This window comes from Gigantopelta aegis, chromosome 3 (genome assembly GCF_016097555.1).
Source record: "Gigantopelta aegis isolate Gae_Host chromosome 3, Gae_host_genome, whole genome shotgun sequence".
Lineage (NCBI taxonomy): Eukaryota > Metazoa > Mollusca > Gastropoda > Neomphalida > Peltospiridae > Gigantopelta > Gigantopelta aegis.
The window spans coordinates 35112860-35124621 of NC_054701.1; the positions used below are offsets into that span (position 1 = coordinate 35112860).

The following is an 11762-nucleotide window of genomic DNA, read 5'->3' on the forward strand; positions in this document are numbered from 1 at the left end:
CATTCATCATCAAAAATAATAATTAAAAAAACAACAACAAACAACAAAACAAAACAACTCTCATGTGTAGGCCTATGTGAAAGTTTGTACGTAGGTGCATGAATGTTTTTTTTTTTTTTATTTTTTTACACCATCTCTACCATTTGCAGAGTTTGCCCATTTAAAATTTTAAATAGCCTACATTTAAGGAAACAAAATTATATTTATTACCAACAGAAGTTATTTTCATAGAAAACATACTTCTGTTATATAATTTTTTACTGATAACTGAAATCGAGCAAGTCATTTTAAATTGTTTTTTAAATGTTCACTTTAACATTTAATCAAAGCCTTTGTAAACAACATTCAAAGTTATGTTAACCAACTGTTCTTTAATTTCACCCCTGGTTTGTGACAGGTTTTTCTTACACACCCGTGAAGGAGACAACCCGTTGTAGGTAAATATCGTCTCCAACATATGTTAGTTAAAGGGCGGGACGTAGCCCTATGGTAAAGCGTTCGCTTGATGTGCGGTCGGTCTGGGATCGATCCCCGTCAGTGGGCCCATTGGGCTATTTCTGGGTCCAGCCAGTGCACCACGACTAGTATATCAAAGGCCGTGGTATGTGTTATCCTGTCTGTGAGATGGTGCATATAAAAGATCCCATACTGCTAATCGAAAAGAGTAGCCCATGAAGTGGCGACAGCGCGTTTCCTCTTTCAATATCTGTGTGGTCCTTAACCATGTGTCCGACGCCATATAACCGTAAATCAAATGTGTTGAGTGCGTCGTTAAATAAAACATTTCCTTCCTTCCAACATATGTTGCCGAACACTTTTGAAACTTGTGACTGGTTACTCCACAGTGATGACCCGGTCACCAGAGCAATACCAACCAATAAAATGAGAATGCCCGAACTAGATTGTTCTGTGACGTGTAAGTTAACCTGAAAATTATTACTGTGTGACGCATTAGTTAACTGTCGCGCAGATGTCGTAAATATGTTTTAGTTGGAAACCCCCTCCCCCTACCAACCCCCCAAAAACCAAAAGAATAACAAAACAAACAAAAAAACCCCACAAAAAAACACACAAAAAACAAACAAATAAACCCTAGTTTTAGAGGATATGGAAGAAATATAATACTTCAGTTGTGTCCATGATACACCATTTATCTTACAACTCGTTCTTTAAAAACATATCCAACTCACTTTCGATCATTAGATAAGTCATTTAAACAATTCGTTGTAAGATAAATGGTATCTAACGGCCACCCATGTAGTATTGGAGAATACTCAACAAGCTACGAAGTAATACCGTTTATCTTGCAAAAGTGAATTGATGAAAGGCTCGGGAAGGACAACATCAATTCATGAGTGCCAAATAAACAGTGAATTGCCGAATAGCTAGTTGGGTATTCTGTTTATTACCCATTATCAATCTTTATCATTTTACGGAAGATTTTCAAACAATACTGTTATTGGAAACAAGTTTGCAAGTTGAGAACAAGAGACAGCACTGCGTCATAGCTGTGACAGATTTCACTGATGGTGTAAGTTAGTTGTTGATCTGACTGCCAGCATGGAAACTAATCTTACACTTAATTAACCCGTTGCACGCACTAAAACGATCAACTAACTGTTGTGACGTAAACGCTTATAGTGAAGCACTGATTATGACGTCAAAACGTATTTAGGGGAAGAATGTTTTTTTTCTTTCTTTTTTTCTTTTCCTAGGGAAAGATAATTTTTCTTTCCCCACTTCTCTTTGCCCATATGGGTAATAATCTCTATTTATGTAACAGAAATTCTGTGAATAATAATAATAATTAAAAAATAATAATAATAAAATAAATAAATAAAATAAACTGACGACGACAACAGCAACGGTATTGATGATGATGATGATTTGAAAATTTTATGAATGTTGTGTAATTTATGGCATATTAATGACTATAAAAGATCACTTGCTACTATTTGGAAAAATGAAGCGGGTTTCCTTTCTAAGACTATACATCAAAATAACCAAATATTTGACATCCATTAGCCGATGATTAATATATCAATGTGCTCTAGTGGTGTCGTTTAACAAAACAAACTAATATAATATTAATTACATTTTATGTTCTACTCTACATTTTGTATTAAAATTCAAGTCTTAATTAATTCCATTACACATCATATCAGAGATTTAGATAGTCTAACAAGTACATTTTCAATGAAAATTCATTATGCAGCATTCATCAGAGGGTTTTGGAAATGTGATTTGAAATATGTATATCATTATTCACTATATCAATCGTTCATCTTCGCTAATTTTCGGCAAATGGTTAAACAGTAGTCTCCCCTAGACCGTTTTGTTGCTATTTACAGCAATCTGTGTTCAACTTGTTAGTGGTTTAGGCTACCCTGTGTAGATATCTTTTTGTTTTATAATTATCAAGAAATATTATAATAAATGTAATAAAATTAATACTTTAATTTTGATTACATTACTGTAGAATTATAGTGACTAAATTTATTTAATTTTAAAGGGGCAATCTCAAAGTTGAATCAAAAATCTAATTTTAGGCCTATTTCTTTTATTATTGAATTATAATTAATTTTTCATTTTGTGTGGAATGTAAAAATTATACCATAAATTACAGGCCCCCCAAACACCCCCCACCCCCCCCCCCCCCCAAACAACAAACAACAACAACAAAACAGCAAAGTTATTCATGTACTGTTTATAGATTTATTACAAAGTCCAGTAGGCCTAAGGATGACTGACAAGTTAATGTGTGATGTGACAATATGAATTACATCTCCATATTGACAAAGAACTAGCTTCTATTCTAATGGATTTGTGGTAAATATTTTCTATGTACTTTGTATTTTTTGCCAAGTTCTCTAAAAGAAACCACACCTGAACATAGTGGCAACACATTAATTACAATATTTATATTACTTAATTATGCAAAGATTTTACGTGAGATTGATTAATTGGTAAATCACAAATATATGTAAACAGTAATGAAATATGACACTTGCAACTTTGAAAATGCACGGTCAATCTAGAATCAATCGGTGGACCCATTGGGCTATTTCTTGTTCCAGCCAGTGCTCCACAACTGGTGTAACAAAGGCCGTGGTATGTACTGTTCTGTCTGTGGGATGATGCATATAAAAGATCCCTTGCTGCTAATCAAAAAGAGTAGCTCATGAAGTGGCGACAGCAGGTTTCTTCTCTCAATATCTGTGTGGTCTTTAACCATATGTCTGATGCCATTAAACCATAAATAAAATGTGTTGAGTGCATTGTTAAATAAAACATTACCTTCCTTCCTTCCTTTAATTTTAGTAACAATGATGGGTTATATTCAGTAAAGGAAAATTCATACATAAAGATTATGGCTCAAGAAGGTATATTGAGGGGTTTTTTTTCCAGTTGAATGTAACTAAGTGGAGCAAACTGATTTCCCTTCAGATCTCATTACCCCCCCCAAACCCCCCCCCCAACAAACAACCCCAAACAAACCCAACCCACCCCCAACAACCCCATAATTTAATTTATTGTATTTTAATTATTATTATTATTATTTTTTTTATTCTCTCATTGTGTTGAAACAGTTTTGTATTATTATTATTATTTTATGTACATTTGATTTGATTTTAAGCCATGGCCACAAGTAACGTCTTGGATAAGCCAGCTGAAATCGGCAGCCACGAAGGAGTGACTGATTCTGTTTCTAACGAAGAAGATGAAAAAACAAGTGCAATTGTTACTAATGGCCGATACATAAATCCATGGACAACATGGCCTTCTGACCACATGACGCTAAAGAACGTATTAAAGTTCAGATGGCAAAGACAACGCAGTAACTTGCCACATGTGGAGGTACATAGAATTACTATATTCTAATAACATCAGACATTGTCAGAGTCTGAAGTGAACCTTACTTTTAATAACACAGTCTTGTAAGGTACCATTTCTTCAGTTAATATTTTAGGGAGATACTGTTACAAGTATTTTTATTTATAAGTCTTAATTTGGTGGATATATTGCAAATAGTATTTTTAGCCACATATGTTAACATTGTCATCTGTGGGATTCTGTTTGGTATAGTCCAACTTTCTAAGAATATTCCAGACTTGTAACCATTGTAACATATAGGATTGGGAGTCTGGTATCACTATTTTAAAAACAGTCATGATATAGGTAAAACATTATCCATGAATAATATGGATACATATGAACAAATACACATATATGTGTACATATACATATAAATATTCCTATATAGTGTATATACTAGTAGTACTAGTTAGAGCTGTAATGATACATCGATTCAGGAAAGCTCTATTGCAATACAATATGATACATTCATGTTTTAATAATTTTTGGTAAAAAGTTTAAACAGAAATTTACAAACTTACGAACATGCACAGTAGAGCAATGAAAACGTAATTTCGACATTCAGTTGCTGGAATTCCCGTGCATTAAGTTATCATGATTCATAAACTTGAACTAAACAGTTTAATTATTGATGATTGATGTGAAACGTTAAGCATTGTAATATGTATCGTATCGCGGCGCAAGTATTGGGATATATATCGTATCGCAACCTCCCATATCGATACAGCTCTAGTACTAGTATTACGACAGTAACATTGAACATGAAAACATAGCTTTTTGATAAATAGTGTTTACAGTGAGATTACAAAGTTTAATTGTACAGTGTATACCATATGTTGTAAAAAAAGGTCATTGTATTTTGTCTTTATTTCCAGGAACTTGACACAACTCTTCCTGTGCTGACACCAGACTTTTCAGAATTTTCTTCACCATCATCATCAGCAATCCGCTGTACATGGATCGGCCATGCCACCTTGCTTGTTGAGATTGATGGAGTGACGATACTCACTGACCCTGTGTTTAGCTCCCATTGTTCTCCTCTTCCGTTCGTCGGTCCAACACGGTACAGACCTCCAGCCTGTACCGTGTCCGATTTACCGGCACTCGATGCTGTGATAATAAGTCACAGTCATTATGACCATCTTGATGCGAGTTCGGTACGAGACCTCAACAGACGGTTTGGCAAACAGTTACACTGGTACGTGCCCATGGGGTTAAAGAAATGGATGCTGGATGCCGGGTGTGAAAACTGTGTCGAAATGATGTGGTGGAATGAGATTTTGTTGTCAGAGGAAACCAGTGTTAAAATGGTTTGTCTCCCCTGTCAGCACTGGAGTGGGCGATCGATGATGGACACCAACAAGGTTTGGTGTTAGTAATGGTTAACAGTAATGGTTGACAGTATTGTGGATTGACATCCAATAGCCGATGATTAATAATAAATCAATCTGCTCTAATAGTGTTGTTAAACAAAACAAACTTTAATTTATCAGTATTGTGATTAGGGAAATAAACAGAAGTTTAATATGATCAATATGAAATAAGTTAACAACCTTCAAATCCACTGGTCCCATGGTAAATGACTTTTAAATAAAAAAAATTCTAGAATCCCTGGGTTACCTGTAATTTGTTGGGTGTAACCCATAAATGGATACGGCATACTTCTCAGAAGCCTGTTTATTATGAGAATTTACACAAGACACAAGCTTTTCACTATTTCAAAGTTGCACACTGGCATATCTTGTATTACGCACAAGTGATGCACAATGCAGCACCATTTGCATCAGTTTTAATTACCTTTTTTGTTTGTTTTGTTTCAGACATTGTGGTGTAGCTGGGCGGTTTTGGGACCCAAGAATAGGTTTTATTTTGCAGGAGACACAGGGTATTGTGAAGGCTTTCCACAGGTTGGAAGACACTACGGTCCATTTACACTAGCAGCCATTCCAATAGGAAACTATAAACCAAGGCAAGTCAAGTGAACTCTTTAAATGATACAATTAATTTTCAAACATCATATACAAGTACATAATTCCAGTAAGAAACTATAAACCAAGTCAAGTGAACTGTTTAAATGATACGATTAATTTTCAAACATTATCATATACAAGTACATAATTCCAGTAAGAAACTATAAACCAAGTCAAGTGAACTGTTTAAATGATACTATTAATTTTCAAATATTATTATGTGCAAGCACGTAATTCCAGTAAGAAACTATAAAACAAGTCAAGTTAATAAATTATTTCCACTTAGCCTGACCTTATAATCTGTGGCATTTCCCCCCCTATTGACTGGTTTGAACATTCCAACAGCTGATTGTCCAGAGATACCTCTTCCAGTCATGTGACATCTTCTTCCTTCTCTCTCCTTCACTGTTACTGTTCAGATGTGTTTTGGCTTGATACGGTTAATTTCCAGACATTAGCATAACTAAACTACATACTGAAGTGTTTTAACTATACCGGTTTAGCTATACCGGTACAGTGAAAAGATCGCATTCACACTTACATTTTAAACTGGTTTAGTTATACCAGTTTAGTTACACTAGTTTAAAAGTGTAATTGTGAATGCAACTTGACTTTCATAATTCTAGCTGAACATTGTGTTGGGAAGACAAAAGGAATGTTATTTATTTTACACCTTAGCATATTTCAAACGAAGGCTGTCACTTGGAGTGAGATGATTTCTTATATGCACTTTCCCATAGACAGAACATTATGTACCATGGTCTTTGATATACCAGTCATGCAGCCTTGGTTGAAAATCCTTTCTGTTAAATACCCAAATGTTTAATAGTGAACAAAGTTTGTAATTTGTCTGTGTGATTTTTTTTCAATTTCAGTTGGTTTTTGTCCCCACAGCATGTCAGCCCAGCTGAAGCTGTTCAAATCCACCATGATGTTCGCTCTCAAACATCCATTGGTATTCACTGGGGAACATTCTGTATGATGTCATATGAAGTAGGTAGCAATCAAAGCAATTAGCTAGTCATATTATTCTTATTTAATTTAGAAAATGATGTATGAGAGACCATTCAAGTTTGTATATTACATTAAGTTGTTTGCAATGTATGTACATGAACCTATTCTATATGTTATTGGGGTTTGAGAGAATTTTGTTTATAAATGTGTAATAAATGTTGGATATACATGTAGCTTAGAGAAGGTCATATGGGAGACCAGTTTCTAAATGTACTGAATGTGTCACCTTCTTTAAATGAAGATTATTATTATTATTGTTATATTAACGTATTATGTATTTATTGAGCCCAGTAATCTTTTATTTTTTTATTAATTCTCATAAATTCTTTATTTTATGGTGCTGATTGTATACTTACAAAATAGATATTTATTTATTGAACATGATTAAAAGTTTGATGCATTAAAATGTTCAAAATTATCAATATGGTTCCTTCTCTCAGTTAAAAGGTTCCAAAGAGTTTATCTCCCCTTACCACACTGGACATTTTTTGATTTGGCCATTTTTCAGATACTTAGCATATTTCCTTTAACATTATTAAAATTTGGTTAATTTAAGGAAAGTTTTATTACTGAATGTTGAAGCCACTTTGAATGAAAATGAGCAAATGGCTAATTTGGCAATAGACAGGGCGAGCCCTGATTTCTGGTATTCTTTCAGATTAAAATAACTCATTAACATAAACGGAGACCACCTCAAAGGAAACAATGGAAGTAAAAGTTGTTGCATACAAATTGTCAAGTATTGAAAATAAGTGACAAATTTGGTCCTAATTTATTCGGACATTATACTTTTATGGGGAGGGGGGGACGTAGCCCAGTGGTAAAGTGCTCGCTTGATGCACGGTCAGTCTGCGATCGATCCCCGTCGGTGGACCCATTGTGCTATTTCTCATTGCGGCCAGTGCACCATGACTGGTATATCAAAGGCTGGTATGTGTTATCATGTCTGTAGAATGGTGCATATAAAAGATCGCTTGCTATTAATGGAAAAATGTAGCGGGTTTTCTCTCTAAGACTTAAATGTCAGAATGACCAAATGTTTGACATCCAATAGCCGATGATTAATAAATTGATGTGCTCTAGTTACTGTTAACATAATGTATTACTTATTTAAAATATTTGTATTCTTTATGTAATAAATTTAAATTTAATTGTTTTGTACATTTTAGCACTACCTTGAACCGAAGCAAGATTTGGAAAAAGCTGTTGAAAGTAGTGATATGAAAGGAACATCTTTTATTTGCCTTAAACATGGGGAAGTTAGAACATTTGGTGACCAGTCTCCTTTACCTGCTGCAAATTAAGTTTATCCTAATTACATATTATGTATAATTATTGCATATTTTCTTTTATTATTGGGGAAGTATGTAGCCCAGTAGTAAAGCACTCACCTGATGCACAGTCGGTCTAGGATCGATCCCCGTCAGTCAGCCTATTGACCCATTTCTTGTTTGAGCCAGTGCTCCATGACTGGTGTGCCAAAGCTCATGGTATGTGGTATCCTGTCTGTGGAATGGTGCAAATAAAAGATCCCTTGCTGCTTATGACTATATGTAAAAATTACCGAATGTTTGATATCCAGTAGCCGATGATTAATAAATCAGTGTGTTTTTGTTGTGTTGTGGAACAAAAACAAACTTTTGTATAATTATTGGTTAATTATCTGAATTGAAGAAATATAGTGATATGTCAGACTTTAGCTTTTGAAAAACACGGGAGCATGAAAAATCATAAACCCTCAGTATGTGGAGGAGGAGAAACATCTTCAAATTTGTGTTAGAAGACCGTGACCGTGACACTAGTATTAACGTGCCTATATCCACAGAGGTTCAGGCACGCCCACCTCGGATTTAATCTCTGACATCGCCAGTGACTAACTCCGGGGCAGGGGGGGGGGGGGGGGGGGGGGGGGGGGGGGGGGGGGGGGATTGAGTTTGAATGTGCAGAATTTGGAAAATAGCCAGTTAGTAGCGTCCAGCGAGAGCGCGGACCAAATAGCAGACACCAAGTGAGGCCGTGCTGTGATTGGCTGAATTTCGATTCCTTGGTGAGACCTGTTTTCTGCCTAAGTAAAAAAGAGAATACCTAATCCAGCCATGTCCGGACTTGAAAATTACACCCAAAAGTAGTTTTGACTGCTCGGCCTGAAAGTTTTTAAGGTGATTTGAGCAATTGAACGGGCGCCAAAGTAAAGTGCGTTGGACTACTTATAAAAAAATAAACATAAGAATTTAGAACCACGATCGCAAATTTTTAAAGTCCAACTAAGCCCAAAAAAGGAGGTTACCTGTCCTAGATAAGGTTGACTAGGGGGAGGAGAGCCACACCCTCGTATCCAAGTTGGGGATCAGCTGGTGGATGTCTGGCTTCGCTAGCAGCCTGGTGATAAGAGGATACTGCTCGCTGAACACCTTCTTCATCAGTCGATGGATCGAAATGTTGTCCATTTCTGCGAACAGTAGAGCCTGGCTGTAGCGGTTGTCCAGACGGTATGTTGCACACACAGCTTTTTTCCCGTCCTTGAACGTCACTGGGTGTAGCTCGTATTCCCCCCGTCCGTCGGGCATGTCCTCAAAGTTCCTGCAACGCGGGACCGTGGGAAGCTTTCTGGTGTCTGTGATGTTCCCGGTAAAGCAGTTAAGGTAGCGCCGATTCAGCTTCCCGTGCAAAGTCCAGGGGTCCATGGTGTCTCCGGACTCTGCACCTTCGGGTGGTGGCTGTGGTTGTTTCGGCGGTGTCCTGGTGGTATTAACCGCAATCGGCGCTTCCGCTTTCCGTTTTCCAACGGCGGCTTGACGGCCCTGCATCACAGACGCTGTCGCCGGTAAAGTTGGCGACGTGCGACTGGACGCAAGAGAGGCCCAAGATGAAGGGGGCCGCCGGGTTGGAGTTGTGCATATGTCTGTACAGGTCTCCTCCACTGGGGCCGTCTGTGAAGTAGGGCTGGTCGGGACCACGGTCTCTTCCTTCCTCTTCACGGGCGAAATCGCAGGGCGCGGCGACGCAGAAGGAGCCGCTGCCGGTAGTTGAGCTACCGGGTTTGGCCCCCCCTGAACCGCTCCCTGCGGGTTTCTCCTCTTCCTCCGTCTCGTTCTTCTCTTCTTCTGTGTTTGCGCGTCGCCGTACACCAAAGTCACGGTTGCCCGTGACCCGGTGTACGCGACGCGGTACTCTAGAAGCACACCATAACTAGTAATCAGTGCCCCCAGGGGGGGGGGCAACTGAAGAGAGCACGAACATAGGTCCTGCTTCATCATACTACTGTATTGGGAGTGGTGTTAGAAGAGAAGTACAGCTTGTTTAAATGAGAGGTGAGATATTTTGCTCCTTTCAGAGTAAATTTAGTTGATCACATTCTTAAACCAAAAGTGATATGCACTGGTGTAACCGAGGTAGGCCATGGCTCCCCAAACACCACTTTTTCAGGTCAGGTCTGAGAATTTAACGTGCTCATTCAGAGCAACCTGTTGTAGCGCACGCCTGTCCTGGGCACAGGTGTCGGCCTCAGCCAGCTCCTCCGTCCAGGACAGGAAAGGGGTGGGGTGGGTGAAAGGGGGCCTGTCTGCACTGGCAGGTGCAAGGGGTCACCTGCAGTCCGACCGTGATCGGTAACAGGCAGAGGGTGATTTGGTGCTATGGAATTTTGAGTCTTAAAGGATGAAACCAAAGAGAAATGGTGTGCATTTATGAGAAGGAAATTAGGCTCATTTTTTAACGGTCCGCCGAAATAGTAAAGAAGGGAGCTACGTAAAGTTTTGGAATTTAGTAAGCCGAGAGTAGCTCATTAAGGGGACCTAGAACCACTCTTTCAACCACCTTTTATATTTGCCAGTCAGGAATTACAGTAAATCATAAAATATTAACAATCTTAAAATTTAGTGAAATCCAGATAATCGACATATTAGCGACATAAAACTTTAGCGAAGACATCATATCAGAAACTGAAAAAAAGAAAAATTAACTAAGTTGTAGAGTGCGTTGAAATAATGTTTTTGCCCAATTCTGACATTATGCAGTTTACAGACAATTTGTATTTAGTAGAAAATTGCAGTAATGTGCATGCTAACTAATTATTTTTATTTTTTGCTAACCTTTTGCTTTAATCAATAGCATGTATCCATTGTTGTGTGTTCAGTTAATCACCGACAAAACAATCACACACACGTTTTTTGGAGCAGTCTGTTGTACATCTTTAAATTTAGCATCATGAAATAGTAGCATCTTGTATGGCCTCGCTAAATTAGCTAAAATGTTATTCTCACCAACATTTCCTGATTTACAGTAATGGGTGTCCTCCCCAATATAAAATTGTGGCTACACCAATGGTTGTATGTGTCCTGTCATAATAAATTGCTCCCACATGAGAGCTATCAACTGAGCAAAGTCTCAAGTAATGTTTTGCTCACCTAATGGCTGTCGTATGCTTTAGTAGTAAATTGCTTGCTTTAAAGCTTAAGGAGTCATAAGATTTATTGCCTTTGATGGACTTGGTTTTTTTTCTGTCAAACATTGCTGGAGTACTCTTGAGAGTACGAGGGCTACCAGCTGCCCAAATGTCTGTCTAGGTCTCTTACCATCAGAGTACTTGGAGTAGTACAAACAGTGCGCCATGACTGGTAATCAAAGGCCATGGAATATGCTATCCTGTCAATAAAAAAGTGCACATAAAAGATGCCATGCTTCTTTATTTGTAGGAGTAATTCTTCCGTTTCTCAATCACCATATGTTAGGCTTGAAGTTTCATATGTGCTAAGATGCTGTTAAACAAATATTCATTTCTTTTTCTTTTCCTCAGCTTCAAAATTTGTAATGCACATATCTCAAAGAATGAATCAGTGCCGCATATACACGTAGCTCAGTGATATAGCTTAGGATTGTGAAGTAATTTAACTAACTCATATG

General features: G+C 37.6%; 1 protein-coding gene across 3 annotated transcripts; it reads left to right on the forward strand.

Annotated features, from left to right (window-relative positions):
• Nucleotides 1-1676: 1676 nt before the first annotated feature.
• LOC121367940 (N-acyl-phosphatidylethanolamine-hydrolyzing phospholipase D-like) lies at nt 1677-8195 on the forward strand. 3 transcript variants are annotated; one of them, XM_041492403.1, is made up of 6 exons: nt 1677-1758; nt 3638-3858; nt 4752-5240; nt 5697-5845; nt 6722-6839; nt 8030-8195. In XM_041492403.1, exons 1-6 carry the CDS (start codon nt 1755-1757, stop codon nt 8162-8164), a joined length of 1116 nt encoding a protein of 371 aa, XP_041348337.1. In that variant the 5' UTR covers nt 1677-1754; the 3' UTR covers nt 8165-8195. The 3 variants fall into 3 exon arrangements, with proteins under 3 accessions (XP_041348337.1, XP_041348338.1, XP_041348339.1); XM_041492404.1 differs by lacking the exon at nt 1677-1758 and adding an exon at nt 2327-2829; XM_041492405.1 differs by lacking the exon at nt 1677-1758 and adding an exon at nt 2376-2438.
• Nucleotides 8196-11762: the final 3567 nt, after the last annotated feature.

Excerpts from the sequence above, each read along its gene's own strand:
- LOC121367940 (XM_041492403.1), top strand. Across the intron at positions 3,859-4,751 it reads GTAACTTGCCACATGTGGAG|GAACTTGACACAACTCTTCC; the intron begins GTACATAGAATT and ends CTTTATTTCCAG. Across the intron at positions 5,241-5,696 it reads CGATGATGGACACCAACAAG|ACATTGTGGTGTAGCTGGGC; the intron begins GTTTGGTGTTAG and ends GTTTTGTTTCAG.